This window comes from Leucoraja erinacea, chromosome 1 (assembly GCF_028641065.1).
Source record: "Leucoraja erinacea ecotype New England chromosome 1, Leri_hhj_1, whole genome shotgun sequence".
Classification (NCBI taxonomy): Eukaryota; Metazoa; Chordata; class Chondrichthyes; order Rajiformes; family Rajidae; genus Leucoraja; species Leucoraja erinaceus.
The window spans coordinates 135270044-135292888 of record NC_073377.1 but is presented as its reverse complement, the minus strand read 5'-3'; the positions used below and the strand labels follow the sequence as shown (position 1 = coordinate 135292888).

Below are 22845 nucleotides of genomic sequence, written 5' to 3'. Positions count from 1 at the left end.
CAGGGAACATAAAAACTGACTGCAAAAGTTTTTATAGATATGTGAAAAGAAAGAGATTAGTTAAAACAAATGTAGGTCCCTTGCAGTCAGAAACAAGGGAGTTGATCATGGGGAACAAGGATATGGCGGACCAATTGAATAACTACTTTGGTTCCGTCTTCACTAAGGAAGACATAAATAATTTGCCGGAAATAGCAGGGGACCGCGGGTCAAAGGAGTTGGAGGAATTGAGTGAAATCCAGGTTAGCCGGGAAGTGGTGTTGGGTAAATTGAATGGATTAAAGGCCGATAAATCCCCAGGGCCAGATAGGCTGCATCCCAGAGTACTTAAGGAAGTAGCTCCAGAAATAGTGGATGCATTAGTAATAATCTTTCAAAACTCTTTAGATTCTGGAGTAGTTCCTGAAGATTGGCGGGTAGCAAACGTAACCCCACTTTTTAAGAAGGGAGGGAGAGAGAAAATGGGGAATTACAGACCAGTTAGTCTAACATCGGTAGTGGGGAAACTGCTAGAGTCAGTTATTAAAGATGGGATAGCAGCACATTTGGAAAGTGGTGAAATCATTGGACAAAGTCAGCATGGATTTACGAAAGGTAAATCATGTCTGACGAATCTTATAGAATTTTTCGAGGATGTAACTAGTAGCGTGGATAGGGGAGAACCAGTGGATGTGGTGTATCTGGACTTCCAGAAGGCTTTCGACAAGGTCCCACATAAGAAATTAGTATACAAACTTAAAGCACAAGGCATTGGGGGTTCAGTATTGATGTGGATAGAGAACTGGCTGGCAAACAGGAAGCAAAGAGTAGGAGTAAACGGGTCCTTTTCACAATGGCAGGCAGTGACTAGTGGGGTACCCCAAGGCTCAGTACTGGGACCCCAGCTATTTACAATATATATTAATGATCTCGATGAGGGAATTGAAGGCAATATCTCCAAGTTTGCGGATGACACTAAGCTGGGGGGCAGTGTTAGTTGTGAGGAGGATGCTAGGAGACTGCAGGGTGACTTGGATAGGCTGGGTGAGTGGGCAAATGTTTGGCAGATGCAGTATAATGTGGATAAATGTGAGGTTATCCATTTTGGTGGCAAAAACAGGAAAGCAGACTATTATCTAAATGGTGGCCGATTGGGAAAGGGGGAGATGCAGCGGGACCTGGGTGTCATGGTACACCAGTCATTGAAGGTAGGCATGCAGGTGCAGCAGGCAGTAAAGAAAGCGAATGGTATGTTAGCTTTCATTGCAAAAGGATTTGAGTATAGGAGCAGAGAGGTTCTACTGCAGTTGTACAGGGTCTTGGTGAGACCACACCTGGAGTATTGCGTACAGTTTTGGTCTCCAAATCTGAGGAAGGACATTATTGCCATAGAGGGAGTGCAGAGACGGTTCACCAGACTGATTCCTGGGATGTCAGGACTGTCTTATGAAGAAAGACTGGATAGACTTGGTTTATACTCTCTAGAATTTAGAAGATTGAGAGGGGATCTTATAGAAACTTACAAAATTCTTAAGGGGTTGGACAGGCTAGATGCAGGAAGATTGTTCCCGATGTTAGGGAAGTCCAGGACAAAGGGTCACAGCTTAAGGATAAAGGGGAATTCCTTTAAAACCGAGATGAGAAGAGCTTTTTTCACACAGAGAGTGGTGAATCTCTGGAACTCTCTGCCACAGAGGGTAGTTGAGGCCAGTTCATTGGCTATATTTAAGAGGGAGTTAGATGTGGCCCTTGTGGCTAAGGGGATCAGGGGGTATGGAGAGAAGGCAGGTACGGGGATACTGAGTTGGATGATCAGCCATGATCATATTGAATGGCGGTGCAGGCTCGAAGGGCCGAATGGCCTACTCCTGCACCTAATTTCTATGTTTCTATGTTTACTTGGCCAATAAACTTATTAATTCGTTCATGTCCTCAGGTTCTTGAAAAGACTAGATGCATTGACCTTGTATATTCTCCTCATGATTTTATACACCTCTATAAGATCACCACACGTCGTGCTGCCCTCCAAGGAATGAAGTCCTAGCCTGCCCAGCCTTGCTTCCCTATACTCAGGCCCACCAGTCTTGGCAACATCTTTGTAAATTTTCTCTATACCCTTTCCAGCTTTATAACACCAATCCTATAAGTTGTGGACCAAAACTGAACACTCCAAGTGAGGCCTCACCAATGTCTTGTGCAATTGTAATATAATTTCCCAACGTCCAAATTAAATATCCTGGCTAATGAAGGCTAGCGTGCCAAAATAAAGCGCCTTTATTACCCTACCCATGTGCAAAGCTATTTTCAGTGAACTATGTACTTGTACTCATTGATCCCTTTGCTCTACAGCCCTCGGGCCCTATTGTTCATTGTGAAGGTTTACCAGAATGACGCCTGGATTAGGGGGTATTAGCCACAGGGAGAGGATGGACAGACTTCAGATTTCTCTGCAATGCTGGGGGTTGCAGGGAGTTCTGATGGAAATATATAAAGCAACTAGACCAAGTGCCGACCCGTTGGGTCTGTTCCCCCAACATGTGGTTGTGGGGGGGGGGGAGGCGGCATGCAGCGTCACACACTAACTACCCCCCCCTCCCACACTCATGCTAGGGGAGAGAGGGGAGGGAGGAGAGGAGGGGAGGGGGGGAGAGGAGGAGGGAGAGAGAGAGAGAGGGGGGGAGAGAGGAGAGAGGGGGGAGGAGAGAGCGAGAGAGAGGAGAGAGGAGGAGAGATGGGAGAGGGGAGAGAGGGAGGAGGAAAGGAGAGAGGAAGAGGAGAGGGGAGGAGGAGAGAGAGGGAGGAGGGGAGAGGGGGGAGAGGAGAGGGGGGAGAGGGGAGAGAGGGAGAGGAGAGGGGGAGAGAGGGGGAGGAGGGAGGGAGGAGAGGGGAGGAGAGAGAGAGAGAGGGAGAGGAGGAGGAGAGGGGAGGGGGGAGGAGGAGAGGGGGGGGGAGAGAGAGAGAGTGGGGAGAGGAAGAGAGGGGAACCCAAGGGGGGGGGGGGTAGAGAGAGAGAGAGAGAGAGAGTGCCTTTTTACTTCAACCCAAACCCAAACAACTATTTGCAGGCAGTGCTTTTTTACCACTAACCAAATTAAGGGTACTCAGAGTGCTGTAAACATTTGTCAGTGTCATTCAAAGCTCTGATTGAGGCACACCACTTGCCGAGACTGATTGAGGCACACCACTTGCGGAGACTGATTGAGGCGCACCACTTCCTGGTTTTAGAGTCGCTCCCCCTCCCTCCAGCATGGGGCAGCAGAGAGAATGGGGGATGTTGTAAAAACATTAATATCTCTGTCAATTTTCATCGACGGGAAAAATCCTTGGCACACATGCGGCGGAGGGGGGCTCTGAGCGAGGTGGCCAAAAATGACGGCCGTAGGTGGCGGCGTACTCTCGGAAACCGCAGCACAGAAAGCCGAAACCGGTCAAGAACAGAGTTTTAGTAATATATAGATGAGAGATAAAGAGATGGTAGACAGTCAGAACCTTTTTTCCCAGGGTGGACAAATCATATACAAGAGGGAATAGCTGTAACACAAGAGGGGCAACATTTAAAGGAGATGTGGGGGGTGTTTTTTTACACAGAGGGTGATGAGTGCTTGGAACGTGGTTGAAGAGAAAGTTTAAAGGTGTTTAAAAGACTTTTGGATAGGCATATTGATATTCAGGGAATGGATACGGGTTGTGCAGGTAGATAAGTGATGGTCATGGTTTTACTTTCTCCCACCCACAAAATCATGGAATTATCGGAATTAAATTCCATCTGCCATTCCTCGGCCCATTGGCCCAGTTAATCAGTCCTTGTCTTGGCAGGTGCTGTTGTTGGCCGGGCCTGTCTAACCACCAACTTGACTTTGCCTTGTCATGAGACAGAGGCTATACCTTGATTAAGATGATGGTTGTGCTTATGAATTTTTCAGATTTGGTTCTGCGGATGTATTGATGCATTTTATCCAAAAATATTTTTTCCTTTATGATTGTGATTTTGTTTTTTGTTTGCAATGACATTATAAATGGATCTTAGCTATCCATTGTCACCCATGAGCTTAAATGGACAGAATTGTTTCAGAGGATATGGGACAAAGGCGGGCAGGTGTATGACAGCACTGGGCCTGCACTCGCTGGTGTTTAGAAGGATGAGGGGGACATTGAAACTTAGCGAATAATGAAAGGCTTGGATAGAGTGGATGTGGAGAGGATGATTTAGAGGGGTATCTAGGACCTGAGGTCACAGGCTCAGAATAAAAGGACGTAACCTTAGAAAGGAGATGAGGATTAATTTCTTTAGTCAGAGAGCGGTGAATCTATGGAATTCATTGCCACAGATGGCCGTGGAGGCCAAGTCGATGGGTATTTTTAAAGTGGAGATTCTTGATTAGTGAGGGTGTCAAAGGTTATCGGACAAACGCAGGAGAATGGAGTTGAGAAATAAATCAGCCATGATTGAATGACGGAATAGACTTGAGGGGCCGAATGGCCTAATTCTACACTAATGAGCTATGAAGCTACGAGGTGGGTCTAGTGTAGTTGGGACCTCTTGGTTGGCATGGACGAGTTGGGCGGAAGGACCAGTTTCCGTACTGTGTAACTCCATGATTAACTTTCTGGTGCCCTCTGTTTTGAGGCTGTTTCTTTGTGTGCATGTAACCAATGTTGATGTTGTCTCTTAATGTCATTGTTCTCTAGCTCTCTGTTCGTCAAATGAACCAGACGAGATTCTACATCACGAAGAAGCAGAAGAGTGTAGTAGAGGTGAAGCTGTTGCTCATGGGGCTGCCACATCACCTGTCTCAGGACCAGTACTTCTCATTGCTCACTACTTACCTGGACATCAAACGTAAGTTAAAGGGAGCCACATGCACCAAAGGTTGAAGATCAAGATCCATGCCTGCCTCTTTGTAGGATACGTCTAACAATCCCTGTTCCAGGCGTACACTGGCCCTATCCCCGAACGCTTGACGACTGCATCGGTGCTAGTTCCTGCACCAATGCAGAACTCATGGACTACATTAACTTCACTACTAATTTACATACTGCATTCAAATTCACTGGACATCTCCCTACTGTTTCTTGATCTCACCGTCTCCAACACAGGAGACAGACTATTGACTGACATCTATTATAAATCTACTGACTCCCACAGCTACCTAGACTACACTTCTTCCCACCCTGCTTCCTGTAAAGACTATCCCCTACTCCCAATTCCTCCAAGATGAGGTGTTCCATACTAGGCCATCTGAGATGTCCTCATTCTTTAGGGAACGGGGGTTCCCCTCTTCCATTATAGATGAGGCTCTCACTAGGGTCTCCAAAATCCCGCTTCTTCGCTCTTGCTTCCCCTCCCCCGATTCATAACAAGGACAGAGTCCCCCTTGTCCTTACCTTACACCCCATCAGCTGTCGCATACAGCACATGATCCTCCAACATTTTTGCCACCCCCAACGGAATCCCACCACTAGTCACATCGTCCCATCTCCACCCCTTTCCGCAGAGACCGTTCCCTCTGCAACTCCCTGGTTAACTCATTCCTTCCCACCCAAATAACCCCTTTCCTCTGCAACCGCAGAAGATATACCTGTCCCTATACCTCCTCCCTCAACTCTGTCCAGGGACCCTGACAGGCTTTTCAGGTGAGGCATAGGTTCACTTGCACCTCCTCCAACCTCATCTACTGTATCCGCTGTTCCAGGTGTGGACTCCTATATATCAGCGAGACCAAGCGCAGGCTCGACGATCGTTTCGCTGAACACCTCTGCTCAGTCCGCCTAAACCTACCTGATTTCCCTGTTGCCAAACACTTTAATTTTCCCTCCCGTTCCCACACTGACCTTTCTGTCCAGGACTTTCTCCAATGTCAGAGTGAGGCCCAATGCCAATTGGTAGAACAGCACCTCATATTTTGCTTGGGCAGCTTACAACCCAGCGGATGAACATCCCTCCCCGTTCTCAGTTCTCGCACCAGTTTGACTGTCCCCCTGATTAAATTCTATCTCTGTAAGCTTTGTTGTTGTTATATTCCGGACAGCAGAATGAAGAACAACTCACACGCAGGTTGTCTGGATCACGAGAGAGAGATTAATTACCCAACATTCCCTGCTTATATTGAACACCCAACTCATTAACATATACATGAATATGTATGAATACATTACACTGCTCTCCTTTTTTTAAGTATTAAATCTAAGTACTCAGTTACAATTTTGTTGTTGTGATACTTGATTTGCACCAGTATTTATGAAATCTTAAATGATAAATATAATATTTATTTTACTTATCTACACATTTTCGTTTTACTTATACTGTGAGTTACTTAACTTAAAAACCTAACCTGACTACTAGTTTACGGATCCTGCCTGATCGTATAATAGTTACAGGTGTAACAGGTTTAGGTGTTGACTCAAATGTAGGCTTGTTTGGCTCTGTTTTAGTACCCTGACTTTGACCAGAGGAGTCTGTTTCTTTGTCTATACTAACCCTAACTGAGTGTTTCAACCGCAATGGTCTCTTCCAACTCACTTTCAGATAAAAACTCAGGGATTAGGACTTCATGCTCAGTTTTTGGTTCATCTTTGGCTGCAATCATTTAATCAACATGAATCCTTTTGATCCTACCTCCAACTTCAACTAAATATCTTTTTGTTCCACACACTTCCACTATTTTCCCAACATCCCATTTGTCTCGACTGGACTTGTTGGAAGGATTGAGAACACAAACCTGCTCGTCTGGCTTGAAGTACCTCTCCTTTTTATGGGAGTCAAAATGGTGTTTTTGACTTAACTGTTTTTGCTCAACTCTCAAGGTCAAATTGGGTTGAAATAGACATGCGTATTCTTAGCCTTCTCTTCATCAACAGTTTTGCAGGTGAGTAACCCGTTGTTGTGTGTTGTGTGGTTTTGTACTTCAGCAAGAAACTAGCCAAAGAATGTTTCATGCTGAGCTTTGAACTACCCTGCAAAACCTGTTTCTTGAGAACATCTTTGACATTTCTAACAGATCTTTCCGCCGCCCCGTTGGAGGCTGGATGGTATGGAGGAACAAGTGTGTGTTTTACACCATTCCGCTGCATGAACTCTTTGAACCGTTCTGAACGAAACTGAGGCCCATTATCAGAAACAACTTCTTCCGGTAAACCATGGCATGCAAAAATGGATCTCAACTCATCTATGGTGCACTAAGTAGTAGTGCTTGACCCCATATGCTTAACCTTAATCCATTTGGAATAACTATCTACTAGTACCAGAAAGTGATCATTACCCTTTTCACAAAAATCTACATGAACTCTCTGAAAAGGTCTACTTGGCCATGACCAGGGTTGCAGTGGTGTTTTTGGTAGTTTACTCCATCAATTTTGGCAGATGCTATATTTGCTCAACAGAGCCTCGATGTCACTGTCAATACCAGGCCAATACACAAAACTTCTGGCAATTGATTTCATGCTTACTATGCCAGGATGTTCGGCATGAAGTTCATTCATAATTTTGTTTCTCAAAGACTCTGGTACCACCACTCTGTAACCCCACTTAATACATCCATGCTCACATGATAATTCATGGCGTCGATTATGGAAAGGTTTCAGCTATGAGTTCAGAACTGACTTCAATCCACTATCGATTTCAGTCCAACCGTTCAATGTCTGTTCATAGACCCACTTCAGCACGGTGTCTGTCTCTGTTTCTGCTGCAATTTTTGTTGCAGTCACTGGAAAGTCTTCATCTACAACTTGCAGTGTGTAGATTGAGTTCACACTTCCCACATCAGAGTTCTCATGGGGCAACCGGGACAACGCATCTGCAACTGGGTTGCACTTGGAGCTTCTGTACTCAGCCTTGTGGTCATACTGGGACAGTAAAATTGCCCAGCGCTGCATCCCCATGGAAGGTATGGCTGACTTGGGACCAAGTATCACTAGTAGTGGCTTGTGATCAGTAGAGCCAGGATGTTTAGGCACTAAAAAACTCTGAAATAGACAGGCAAAAGGGCATAATAAAATTACTAAAAAGGCAAGTAAAAGGCATTTATTGACATAAAAAGGCATGTTTTTCCACCACCAAAATATGGTTAAAAATGATAACATAAAGGTATACTACATTAAATGACCAAAGTTGCCTGGTTGCACATAATTACCAGCATTTTTTCCAAATGATCTGATGTTAATCTATGCCCTCTGTCAAACAGAATATGCATCTTATGGATCTCAACTCATCTATGGTGCACTCGGTAGTAATGCTTGACCCATATGCTTAACCTCAATCCATTTGGAATGACTATCTACTGGTACCAGAAAATGATCATTACCCTTTTCACAAAAATCTACATGAACTCTCTGAAAAGGTCATGACCAGGGTAGCAGTGGTGATTTTGGTGTTTACTCCAGCAATTTTGACAGATGCTACATTTGCTCACCAGTGACTCGATGTCACTGTCAATACCAGGCCAATACACAAAACTTCTGGCAATTGACTTCATGCTTACTATGCCAGGATGTTCGGCATGAAGTTCATTCATAATTTTGTTTCTCAAAGACTCTGATACCACCACTCCATTGTGAAGGAGAACGTTAAATCGGAAGTGGCAGTGATGCAGTTGAACAAAGGGGACTGTGAAGGCATGAGAGGGGAGCTGGTCAAGGTAGACTGGAAAGGGATCCTAGCAGGAATGACGGTGGAACAGCAATGGCAGGAATTTTTGGGCATAATCCGGAAGACGCAGGATTATTTCATTCCTAAAAGGAAGAAAGATTCTAAGGGGAGAAGGAGGCAACCGTGGCTGACAAGAGAAGTTAGGGATAGAATTAAACTAAAAGAAAAATGTATAACACAGCAAAGAGTAGCCGGAAGCCAGAGGATTGGGAAACTTTCATAGGACAAGCAAAGGAAACAAAACGGGCAATACGGGCTGAAAAGATGAAGTATGAAGGGAAGCTGGCTAGGAATATAAAAGAAGGACAGTAAAAGCTTATTTAGATATGTTAAGGGAAAAAGAGTAGCAAAGTCAAATGTGGGTCCCTTGAAGGCAGACACGGGTGAAATTATGGGCAACAAGGAAATGGCAGAAGAGTTGAATAGGTACTTCGGATCTGTCTTCACTATGGAAGACACAAACAATCTCCCAGATGTACTGGAGGACAGAGGATCTAAGGGGGTAGAGGAACTGAAATACATTTTCATTAGGCGAGAAATAGTATTGGTGTAGGCTAATGGGACTGAAGGATGATAAATCCCCTGGGCCTGATGGTCTGCATCCCAGGGTCCTCAGGGAGGTGGCTCTAGAAATAGAACATTTTCCAATGTTCAATAGATTCAGGATCAGTCCCTGTGGATTGAAGGATAGCTAATGTTATCCCACTTTTCAAGAAAGGAGCGAGAGAGAAAACGGGGAATTACTGACCAGTTAGCCTGACTTCGGTTGTGGGAAAGATGCTGGAGTCAATTATTAAAGAGGTAATAAAGGGGCATTTGGTAGCAGTAAAAGGATTAGTCCAAGTCAACATGGATTTATGAAAGGGAAATCATGCTTCACTAATCTTCTGGAATTTTTTGAGGATGTGACAAGTAAAATGGATGAAGGGGTGCCAGTGGATGTAGTGTATCTAGACATTCAGAAAGCCTTTGATAAGGTCCCGCACGGGAGACTGGAGACTAAAATTAGAGCACATGGTATTGGGGGTACGGTGTTGACATGGATAGAAAATTGGTTGGCAGACCGGAAGCAAAGAGTAGGAGTGAACGGGTCCTTTTCAGAATGGCAGGCAGTGGCGAGTGGAGTGCCGCAAAGCTCGGTATTGGGGCTGCAACTGTTTACCATATATATTAATGATTTGGAAGAGGGGATTAGGAGCAACACTAGCAAGTTTGCGGATGACACAAAGCTGGGTGGCAGTGTGAACTGTGAAGAGGATGTTAAGAGGTTGCAGGGTGACCTGGACAGGTTGAGTGAGTGGGCAGATGTAGTATAATATAGATAAATGTGAGGTTATCCACTTTGGCGGCAAAAACAAGGGGGCAGACTATTATCTCAACGGGGTTAGTTTAGGTGGGTACAAGTTTAGCTTGTACACCGGTCACTGAAAGTTGGCGTGCAGGTACAGCAGGCAGTGAAGAAAGCTAATGGAATGTTGGCCTTCATAACAAGAGGATTTCAGTATGGAAGTAGAGAGGTTTTTCTGCAGTTGTATAGGGCTCTGGTGAGACCACATCTGGAGTATTGTGTACAGTTTTGGTCTCCCAATTTGAGGAAGGACATCCTTGTGATTGAGGCAGTGCAGCGTAGGTTGACAAGATTGATCCCTGGGATGGCGGGACTGTCATATGAGGAAAGATTGAAAAGACTAGGTTTGTATTCACTGGAGTTTAGAAGGATGAGGGGGATCTTATAGAAACATATAAAATTATAAATGGACTGGGAAAGCTAGATGCAGGAAAAATGTTCCCTATGTTGGGTGAGTCCAGAACCAGGGGCCACAGTTTTAGAATAAAGGGGAGGTTATTTAAGACTGAGGTGAGAAAAACTTTTTCTCCCAGAGAGTTGTGAATTTATGTAATTCCCTGCCACAGAGGGCAGTGGGGGCCAAACCACTGGACGGATTTAAGAGTTACATAGAGCTCTAGGGGCTAGTGGAGTCAAGGGATATGGGGAGAAGGCAGGCACGGGTTATTGATAGAGGACGATCGGCCATGATCACAATAAATGGCAGTGCTGGCTCGAAGGGCCGAATGGCCTCCTCCTCAAGTTCAAGTGAGTTTATTGTCATGTCCCTGAATAGGACAAAGAAATTCTTGCTTTGCTTCAGCACACAGAACATAGTAAGCATTTACTACAAAACAGATAAGTGTGTCCATATAACCATATAACCATATAACAATTACAGCACGGAAACAGGCCATCTCGACCCTTCTAGTCCGTGCCGAACACATAATCTCCCCTAGTCCCATATACCTGCGCTCAGACCATAACCCTCCATTCCCTTCCCATCCATATAACTATCCAATTTATTTTTAAATGATAAAAACGAACCTGCCTTCACCACCTTCACTTGAAGCTCATTCCACACAGCTACCACTCTCTGAGTAAAGAAGTTCCCCCTCATGTTACCCCTAAACTTCAGTCCCTTAATTCTCATGTCAATATACCATATACCATAATATAAATATATACACACATGAATAAATAAACTGATAAAGTGCAAATAACAGGAAATGGGTTATTAATAATCAGAGTTTTGATCAGATTAATAATCAGAGTAATCAGAGTCAGTTTCTCCTGCACCTATTTTCTATGTTTCTATGCTTCAGTTGTGAAAAACATCTTTCTACCTCAGCTGAGGTCACTGGTGCATACCTGAAACAAGCTACAGATTCTATATTCATGTCGATATCTTGTGCATTACAACTATCTTTGAGAACCTTAGCTATGTTTTGTATTTCTTTGTTAGCTAATATCACTCTCTCACATTTTCCTTGTATGTCTTTACCTACATCGCCAGAAATTTACGAATATCGTCAGTTACTTTGTGGAAAACCTGCAAGTTATTCACTATTGTTTCGCCATGTTTCTCAAGGGAAGTGGTAGGTTGTGGGAAGTTTGCAAAATTGGAAGCAATAAATAGATCTTAGAGAATACTGAACCAGCGGGCAGCGGCACGAATGAATGAACGATCGACAGTGGCGCACCTGGTTTCTCCCCGGTGGTAGAGATTTTCTTGTAATTTATACTATGTTACGTTAATAATACTATTAATATTAATGTGTTAACATAGAAGACGTCATTGTAATCACAGTACAACTAGAGAAAATAGCACGACTTTTTAGCAAAACGGCAAAAAAGGGTTGATATAGGCACGCGATCGTGAAAAAAGCATTATCCTGGTGAAATCATCAAAAAAGGCATGAAAAGGCACATCGCATTTATGGCAAAATTCTGGCTCTAGTGATCAGTCACTAGGGTGAATGGTCTGCCGAGATGAAACTGATGACATCAAAAGCAAGTTTAATCTCGCGTGTCATATCGTAGTGAAGTTTTCTTGCAGATGTCATTTGCACATTGCTGTTCCTTACCCCATGTCCATTTCACATCTTTTTGTAGCAGATGATGTAGTGGCTTTAGATGTAGTGGTTCTCCCATCTCCACAAAGGAAATCTGGAGCTCTGTCAGAGTGACCATCGGCCCTTCTCCCCTGATTGCTCAGTTTGACTGGGCGGCTAGCTCTATGAAGAGTCCTGGTGGCTCCAAAGTTCTTCCATTTAAGAATGACGGAGGCTACTGTGCTCTTCGGGGCCTTCAATGCTGCAGAAATTGTTTTATACCCTTCCCCAGATCTGTGTCTCGACACAATCCTGTCTCGGAGGGCTACGGACAATTCTTCGTCTTCATGGCTTGGTTTTTGCTCTGACATTCACCGTCAACTGTGTGACCTTATATAGACAGGCGTGTGCCTTGATGCATCAAAGGGGATGAAGGTCAAGGAAAATGTTGAATGGATGACTGTTAGTTTGGAGAAGATGACAACTGTAATATATTCATACATATGTTAATGAGCTGGTGTTGTACATAAGCAGGGAATGTTGAGTAATAAATCTCTCTCGTGATCCAGGCAACCTGCGTGTAAGTTGTTATTCATTCTGCCGTCCGGAATAACAAAATTGGCGACGAGGATGGGATAGAGTTTGTGAACTCATCCTTTAAATACAGTGCTGGACTGTTGCAGTATTATTTAACAGTTTAAACAGTAAATACGGAGTTGTGTCGCAGTTGTTTGCGAGCTGGACACGATAGGCCGCAGATAGTAGTTTAAAACAGCAGCTGGACAAATCGTCGAGAGTTTGTCAGGCTATCTCTAGGTTGTGTCTATGTGGCAAGATGTCATCCTTGGGATTGTATAACATTTTAGACTGAGTTTCTTTTGTCAAGTTCCTCAAGCTGAATTTGTACAGCTAAGTTTTTGGTGAATTGTTACACCAGAACATATAGGAAATCGGGGTTTTTGAACGGACTTTAAAAAAAAAAGGACGACACGATGGCAGCGTCCACAGGCTACATCGGAAACCTTGGCACTTTTGACAAGAGTAAAGAGCCGTTCAGCTCCTATATGGAGAGAGCAAACATGTTTTTCACGGCAAACAACATAATGGAGATTAACGGTAAAGGAGAGATAGTGACTGAAACAAAGCGATTCTGCTCACAGAGATCGGTCCAGAAGTGTACGGCACACTCGTGAATCTCCTTGCACCCATAAAGGCAATGGCGTGCCATTCAATGACATTATGAAGAAGTTGGAGGGGCACTTCAAGCCAAAGCCTCTGGAAATTGCAGAAAACTATAAATTCAACACTAGAAACCAGAAGCAGAATGAGACAATCAATGAGTACATTGTTGAAAAACTTAACTTTGCACTGTAACTTCAGAAATTTTCTCGGACGCGCACTATGCAACAGATTTGTTTGTGGTCTAGTGGATGAACAAATTCAGTCTAAATTCGAGAACACTCCGGATCTTACATTCGAGAAAGCATGCAAGATTGCTACCGCAATGGAGATGGCATCAAAGAATGCTCGCGAGTTTCGACCACAGACTGCAGTGGCCGTTTACAGTCACAAGGAGACAAGTGGACAAATGAACTGTATAGTTCAGCATAATGGTCAGTCAGTAACACTGCCCATTATAGTGGCCAGCTACAGAAATAAACCAACCCTCCTTGGAAAGGATTGGCTGAGTAGAATAGAATTAGACTGGGAGAACATTTTCAGCATCAATTTGTCCAAATCAAATGCCATAAGCAAACATGCAAACATATTTGCTGACAGTTACATGGGAATAACAGGGTACTATGCACACATTAGACTTAAGCAAGATGTGAGACCTGTGTATTGTCGACCAAGACCTGTACCATATGCACTAAAGCAACAAGTGGAGGAAGAACTCGACAGGTTAGAGCGGATTGGAGTACTCGTGAAGATAGACCAGACTAACTGGGCAACGCCGATTGTGGCCGTACCCAAGGCCGACAAAACTGTTCGACTATGTGGTGACTACAAAGTCACAATCAACTAAGCCGTTGATGACGAACAATATCTGCTACCAATCTCGTAAGATCTATACGCAGAACTTAGAGGAGCAAGAGTCTTCACTAAACTGGATTTGTCTCACGCTTACGCCCAACTCAATGTCGACAAGGAAAGTCAGCGGTACTTGTATATCAACATTGGCTTGTATTCATAGACAAAGCTGCCCTATGGTGTGAAAGCCTCCCCGAAAATCTTTCAATCTCTCATGGACCATATAACCATATAACAATTACAGCACGGAAACAGGCCATCTCGGCCCTTCTAGTCCGTGCTGAACACTTATTCTCCCCTAGTCCTGCCCTGTCTCATTTCCTAACAGGAGGTCCAGCACTGCCCCTTCTCTAGTAGGTACCTCTATGTATTACAGCAAAAAACTATCCTGCACACATTTTACAAACTCCACACCGTCCAGCCTTTTTACAGAATGTGTTTCCCCGTCTATGTGTGGAAAATTGAAATCTCCCACAATCACTACCTTGTGCTTACTACTAATACCTGCTATCTCCTTACATATTTGCTCTTCCAATTCTCGCTCCCCATTAAGCAGTCTATAATACACCCCTATAAGTGTTGCTACACCTTTCCCATTTCTCAGTTTCACCCAAATAGCCTCCCTAGACGAGCCCTCTAATCTATCCTGCCAAAGCACTGCTGTAATATCTTCCCTGACAAGCAATGCAACACCTCCACCTCTTGCCCCTCCAATTCTATCACACCTGAAGCAACGAAATCCTGGAATATTTAGTTTCCAATCACAACCATGTTTCACTAATCCTGCAACCATGTTTCACTAATCGCCACAACATCATACTTCCAGGTGTCAATCCAGGCTCTAAGCTCATCCACGTTTCTTATACAATGCTCCTAGCATTAAAATATACACATTTTAGAAACCCACCACCTCTTATTCTCTGTTTGTTATCTTTTTCTTCTTTCTCCCCTACCTGTTGGGTCTGAGTGCTTCCCTTCTCTGCCTCCCACACTGTCTACTAGCTTTCTCTATTTGAGTCTCACCCCCCAACCGTTCTACTTTAAAGTCTCTCCAGTAGCCTTTGCAACCCGTCCTTTTTTACAGGTCACACCTTCCCCAAAAGAGGTCCCAATGATCCAGAAACTTGAATCCCTGCCATCTGCACCAGTCCCTTAGCCATGCATTTATCCTCCACCTCACTCCATTCCTACTCTCACTGTCTCGTGGCACAGGCAGTAATCCTGAGATTGTTACTTTTGCGGTCCTTCTCCTTAACTCTCTTCCTGACTCCCTAAATTCTCCTTTCAGGACCTCTTCTCTTTTTCTACGTATGTCATTGGTACCATTATCTCAGGCTCAGGCTCCCCTCCCTCCCATTTCAGGATATCTTGGACACGTTCAGACACATCCCAGACCCTGGCACCAGGGAGGCAAACTACCATCCGGGTCTCCTGACTGCGTCCACAGAATCGCCTATCTGACCCCCTAACTATAAAGTCCCCTATTACTATTGCCCTCCTCTTCTTTTCCCTACCCTTCTGAGCAACAGATTGATGATTAAAAAAATGAATTTCATCCTTTTAGAATAAGGCTGTGACTTAACAAAATGTGGAAAAGTGAAGGGGTCTTACTTTCTGAATGCACTGTACAGGGAGAATCATAGAAAATAGGTGCAGGAGTAGGCCATTCGGCCCTTCGAACCTGCATCGCCATTCAATATGATCATGGCTGTTCATCCATCACATTACAGAGAGTATTCCATCACACATTAATTTTAGCCATTGCTGATAGCACGGGCTTTTGTTCAATCTGTATGACTCTATAACTGTTAATTACATTTTAATGTAATGATGATTTTGTCTTAGTTTCAGGAACCTGGGTAATTAAACACTGACACAAATATGTTTGTTTTATCCTCGCATTGTATATTCTGCTTTGAAAGATATTCAGTCTGAATTTATATATGAAAATGAATCAAAATAAAGTTAAGGCACAGAGTGCTGGAGTAACTCAGCAGGTCAGGCAGCATCTGTGGAGAACATGGACACAGAGTGCTGGAGTAACTCAGCAGGGTCAGGGAGCATCTCTGGAGAACAGGATAGGTGACATTATTCAGTCTGAAGAAGGATCCCAACCAGAAATGTTACCTATCCATGTTTCCCAGAGATGCTACCTGACCTGCTGAGTTACTCCAGCACTTTGTGTCTTTGTTCCTTGTTTGCAAAATGAATTAAAGTAAATCTATTTATTTCACCAGGGAATGCAGTGTCTCTTAGTTACCTATACGCAGATCAAGGTAGGATGGCTTATTTTAACACTACAGTAATTCATGATTAATACTATTATTTAAATAATTTGGCCTGACTTGCCCACGCTGATCAAGATGCCCCATCTGCACTAGTCCCACCTGCCTCCGGTCCAAATCTTTGTTAAACTTTCCTATCCATGTACCTGTCCAAATGTCTTTTAAATGTTATATTACCTGCCCCAATTACATCCTCTGGTAGCTCATTCCATACACTGTGAAAAACCTGCCCCTCGGGTTCCTAATAAATGTTTCCCCCCTCACCATGAACTATGTCTTCTGGTTCCCGATTCCTCTACTCTGGGCAAGAGAGTTTGTGCATCTACCCGATCTATTCCCCTCATGATTTTATACACCTCCATAAGGTCATCCCTCATCCTCCTGCACTCCATGGATTAAAGTCCAAGCCAACTCAACAGCTCCTTTTATCTCGGTTTCACAAGTCATGGCAACATCCTTGTAATTCTTCTCTGCACCCTTTGCAGGGTGACCAAATCTGAACATACTAAGCAAGTATGGAGCTGTTTAATGTTTGATAATCTTCACAGACAATGTTGTTGGTTTGGGAGCTGGCTGTCCGGGGTGAGGGGCATGTATGTAACATTGGATTGGGTCTGACTTCATGCTTGTACTGTGTTTCAGGTGCCGTTGTGCTGGAGATTTCTTGCTTTGCTGAGGCGGAGAGGATTTACATGCTTGTTAGAGACACTACCATCAATGACAAACAGCTCTCTACAGTTATAATTCCTGACATTCAGGTAAACGTCTCAGTAACTTGCAGCCAAGAAACAGGCCCTTTGGCCAAACCTGTCCATGCCAAACATCATAGGGTCATCCGTTTGCCTGCATTTGGCCTCTAACCCTAAAAACTACCCTATTCATGTAAAGTGTTTAAGAAGGAACTGCAGATGCTTTAAAGTCGAAGGTAGCTAAATCTGCTGGAGAAACTCAGCGGGTGAGGCAGCATCTATGGAACGAAGGAAATTACAACTTTTCGGGTCGAAACCCTTCTTCAGACTGATGTGAGGGTGGGGGGACGGGAAGAAGAAAGGAAGAGGAGGAGCCAGTGGGAGCTGAGAAGGGGAGCAGAAAGTAGGGACTACCTGAAATTAGAGAAGTCACTGTTCATACTGCTGGGGTGCAGACTGTCCAAACGAGATATGAGGTGCTGCTCCTCCAATTTATGGTGGTCCTCACTCTGGCCATGGAGGAGGCCCAGGACAGAAAGGTCGGATTCGGAATGGGAGGGGGAGTTAAAGTACTAAGCCACCGGGAGATCAGGTTGGTTATTGCGAAACGAGCGGAGGTGTTCAGCGAAGCGATCATTTCATTTCACCACTAACTTCCATCCGGCACTTAAGTACACCTGGACCATTTCCGACATTTCCCTACCATTTCTTGACCTCACTATCTCCATCTAAGGAGATAGACTACTGCCCAACATCCAGTATAAACCCACTGACTCCCATGGTTATCTGGACTACACTTCTTCCCACCCTGCTTCCTCTAAGGACTCCATCCCCTACTCCCAATTCCTCTGTCTATGCCGCATCTGCACCCAGGACATTGGAGATGTCCTCATTCTTCAGGTAATGGGGGTTCCCCTCTTCTACTATAGATGAGGCTCTCACCAGGGTCTCCTATACCCCGTGACTCTACTCTCACTCCCCATCCCCCCCAGTCCCCCTTGTCCTCACCTTCCACCCTACCAGCCGTCACATACAACATATAATCCTCCGACATTTTCGCCACCTCCAACGTGATCCTACCACTTGCCACATCTTCCCATCTCCTCCCCTGTCTGATTTCTGCAGAGACCGCTCCCTCCAAAGCTCCCTGGTCAATTTGTCCCTTCCCACACAAACCACACTCTCCTGGGACTTTCCCTTGCAACCGCAGGAAATGCTACACTGGTCGCTTTACCTCCCCCCTTGACTCTATTGAAGGACCCAAACAGTCTTTCCAGGTGCGGCAGAGGTTCACCTGCACCTCCTCCAACCTCATCTATTGCATCCGCTGCTCTAGATGTCAGCTGCTCTACAGTGAGACCAAGCGTAGGCTTGGCGATCGCTTCGCCGAAAACCTCCGCTTGGTTCACAATAATCGATCTGATCTCCCGGTGGCTCAGCACTTCAACTCCCCCTCCCAATCTGAATTCGATCTTTCTGTCCTGGGCCTCCTCTATGGCCAGAGTGTGGACCACTGTAAATTGGAGGAGCAGCACCTCATATTTAGATTGGGCAGTCTGCACCCCAGCGGTATGAACATTAACTTCTCTAATTTCAGGTTGTCCCTACTTTCTCCTCCTCTTCTCAGCTCCCCCTCAGCCCTCTGGCTCCTCCTCTTCCTTTCTTCTTTCCCCCCACCCTCACATCAGTCTGAAGAAGTATCTCGACTTGATACGTTGCCTATTTCCTTCGCTGCATAGATGCTGCCTCACCCGCTGAGTTTCTCCAGCATTTTTGTCCACTATCCATTTAAAGCCTGAACTTACTGTAAAATGATTGTAGGAACGGAACAACATTGAATACGTGATTCAAACAAGACGGTTAGTTCAATATGACCATGTTACTACTTAGACTTACTGCAAACAGACAAAAGGAAGAGAAGGAATGTGCATTCCTGCAGCATCCGTATCATTTGTGCAACGTTTCAAACACGTTACTGTATGGATAAACGCACAACAGGCGTACTCCATCCACGTACATGCTTGGTGTTCTTCACATGACGTAGAGTTCAGCTGTTTTTCTAGCGAGCACCGCCCCTCACAATGGGAATTATTGAGATGGGATAGGCTTTGCAAGGGATGAGATGCAAGATCAATTACAATTTGGGGGAAGCAGGCGAACAGGAGCACTATGGTCAATTGTAGGTGAGAGGAATGGGGAGTGAGTGCAGGCATCACCAGTGCAATCATCTCCTCCCCAACAACTGCCCACAAGTCAGCTTATGCGCCCGCTTTCTGTACCTACCCATCATGCTATAGTTGCCTGCTGCCATTCTCTCACCCTGACACTATCATTAATTAAACTAATGGAACCATGAAAATAATGGACTAGCTGGGATGGCCATGGACGAGTTGGGCCTAAGGGCCTGTTTCCGTGCCGTATAACTGCATCCAGGCATTAATTAATACCATAAGAAACATCATTGTTACTAAATGGAAAAATGTTTAAAAAATGTGTGGGCTAATTTGCAGGTTGTTTGTAACAGTGTCCCTTGGGGCAATGATGTTAACAGCGCTCCATGGCATCTCAGACCTCGGCAGCCGGCAATGAAACTTAGAAAATAGGTGCAGGAGGAGGCCATTCGGCCCTTCGAGCCAGCACCGCCATTCATTGTGATCATGGCTGATCGTCCCCAATCAATAACGCGTGCCTGCCTTTTCCCCATATCCCTTGATTCCACTAGCCCCTAGAGCTCTATCTAACTCTCTCTTAAATCCATCCAGTGACTTGGCCTCCACTGCCCCCTGTGGTAGGGAATTCCATAAATTCACAACTCTCTGGGTGAATGTTATTTCTCACCTCAGTCTTAAATGACCTCCCCTTTATTCGAAGACTGTGGCCCCTGGTTCTGGACTCAACCAACATTGGCAACATTTTTCCTGCATCTAGCTTGTCCAGTCCTTTTATAATGTTATATGTTTCTATAAGATTCCCCCTCATCCTTCTAAACTCCAGTGAATACAAGCCTAGTCTTTCCAATCTTTCCTCATATGACAGTCCCGCCATCCCAGGGATCAATCTCGCGAAACTATGCTGCGCTGCCTCAATCACAAGGATGTCCTTCCTCAAATTAGGAGACCAAAACTGTACACAATACTCCAGATGTGGTCTCACCAGAGCCCTACACAATTGCAGAAGAACATCTTTACTCCTATACTGAAATCCTCTTGTTATGAAGGCCAACATGCCATTAGCTTTCTTCACTGCCTGCTGTACCTGTAAGCCAACTTTCAGTGACCGGTGTACAAGGATGCCCAGGTCTCGCTGCACCTCCCCCTTACCTAGCCTAACCCCATTGATAACCCAAATGTTTGCATTGTGTATCTCTTTTTCACTTTTCCAGACAATTTTCATATTTTGGTGAATCTCTTGTGATTCAATGCTTGCATTACAACATTGCCAAACACAACTACACTTGGAATATTGTTTAAAAAAGAACTGCAGATGCTGGACAAATCGAAGGTAGACAAAAATGCTGCAGGAACTCAGCAGGTGAGGCAGCATTTATGGAGAGAAGGAATGGAGCATCTATGGACTGAAGGAATAGGCAACATTTCGGGTCTAAACCCTTGGGTCTGGACCCAAAACATCACATAGAAACATAGAAATTAGGTGCAGGAGTAGGCCATTCGGCCCTTCGAGCCTGCACCGCCATTCAATATGATCATGGCTGATCATTCAACTCAGTATCCCATACCTGCCTTCTCTCCATACCCCCTGATCCCCTTAGCCACAAGGGCCACATCTAACTCCCTCTTAAATATAGCCAATGAACTGGCCTCAACTACCCTCTGTGGCAGAGAGTTCCAGAGATTCACCACTCTCTGTGTGAAAAAAGTTCTTCTCATCTCGGTTTTAAAGGATTTCCCCCTTATCCTTAAGCTGTGACCCCTTGTCCTGGACTTCCCTAACATCGGGAACAACCTTCCTGCATCTAGCCTGTCCAACCCCTTAAGAATTTTGTAAGTTTCTATAAGATCCCCTCTCAATCTCCTAAATTCTAGAGTATAAACCAAGTCTATCCAGTCTTTCTTCATAAGACAGTCCTGACATCCCAGGAATCAGTCTGGTGAACCGTCTCTGCACTCCCTCTATGGCAATAATGTCCTTCCTCAAATTTGGAGACCAAAACTGTACGCAATACTCCAGGTGTGGTCTCACCAAGACCTTGTACAACTGCAGTAGAACCTCCCTGCTCCTATACTCAAATCCTTTTGCAATGAAAGCTAACATACCATTTGCTTTCTTTACTGCCTGCTGCACCTGCATGCCTACCTTCAATGACTGGTGTACCATGACACCCAGGTCTCGCTGCATCTCCCCCTTTCCCAATCGGCCACCATTTAGATAATAGTCTGCTTTCCCGTTTTTGCTACCAAAATGGATAACCTCACATTTATCCACATTATACTGCATCTGCCAAACATTTGCCCACTCACCCAGCCTATCCAAGTCACCTTGCAGTCTCCTAGCATCCTCCTCACAGCTAACACTGCCTCCCAGCTTAGTGTCATCCGCAAACTTGGAGATATTGCCTTCAATTCCCTCATCCAGATCATTAATATATATTGTAAATAGCTGGGGTCCCAACACTGAGCCTTGCGGTACCCCACTAGTCACTGCCTGCCATTGTGAAAAGGACCCGTTTACTCCTACTCTTTGCTTCCTGTTTGCCAGCCAGTTCTCTATCCACATCAATACTGCACCCCCAATGCCTTGTGCTTTAAGTTTGTATACTAATCTCTTATGTGGGACCTTGTCGAAAGCCTTCTGGAAGTCCAGATACACCACATCCACTGGTTCTCCCCTATCCACGCTACTAGTTACATCCTCGAAAAATTCTATAAGATTCGTCAGACACGATTTACCTTTCGTAAATCCATGCTGACTTTGTCCAATGATTTCACCGCTTTCCAAATGTGCTGCTATCCCATCTTTAATAACTGACTCTAGCAGTTTCCCCACTACCGATGTTAGACTAACTGGTCTGTAATTCCCCATTTTCTCTCTCCCTCCCTTCTTAAAAAGTGGGGTTACGTTTGCTACCCACCAATCTTCAGAAACTACTCCAGAATCTAAAGAGTTTTGAAAGATTATTACTAATGCATCCACTATTTCTGGAGCTACTTCCTTAAGTACTCTGGGATGCAGCCTATCTGGCCCTGGGGATTTATCGGCCTTTAATCCATTCAATTTACCCAACACCACTTCCCGGCTAACCTGGATTTCACTCAATTCCTCCAACTCCTTTGACCCGCTGTCCCCTGCTATTTCCGGCAAATTATTTATGTCTTCCTTAGTGAAGACGGAACCAAAGTAGTTATTCAATTGGTCCGCCATATCCTGGTTCCCCATGATCAACTCACCTGTTTCTGACTGCAAGGGGCCTACATTTGTTTTAACTAATCTCTTTCTTTTCACATATCTACAAAAACTTTTGCAGTCAGTTTTTATGTTCCCTGCCAGTTTTCTTTCATAATCCATTTTTCCTTTCCTAATTAAGCCCTTCGTCCTCCTCTGCTGGTCTCTGAATTTCTCCCAGTCCTCCGGTATGCTGCTTTTTCTGGCTAGTTTGTACGCATCATCCTTTGCTTTGATACTATCCCTGATTTCCCTTGTTATCCACGGATGCGCTACCTTCCCTGATTCATTCTTTTGCCAAACTGGGATGAACAATTTTTGTAGTTCATCCATGCAGTCTTTAAATGTCTTCCATTACATATCCACCGTCAACCCTTTTAGAATTAATTGCCAGTCAATCTTGGCCAATTCACGTCTCATACCCTCAAAGTTACCT

The 22845-nt window shown here is 44.6% G+C and overlaps 1 protein-coding gene across 2 annotated transcripts in view; it reads left to right on the top strand.

Moving 5' to 3' along the window:
- The window catches only part of LOC129702146 (diacylglycerol kinase theta-like), a 131689-nt gene that overhangs the window by 67545 nt on the left and 41299 nt on the right, over window positions 1-22845 (top strand). For both annotated transcript variants that reach the window (XM_055643757.1, XM_055643765.1), the window contains exons 13-15: window positions 4669-4819; window positions 16273-16311; window positions 16963-17078. In XM_055643757.1, coding sequence (XP_055499732.1) covers window positions 4669-4819; window positions 16273-16311; window positions 16963-17078 — 306 coding nt within the window. The remainder of the gene's footprint in view (window positions 1-4668; window positions 4820-16272; window positions 16312-16962; window positions 17079-22845) is intronic.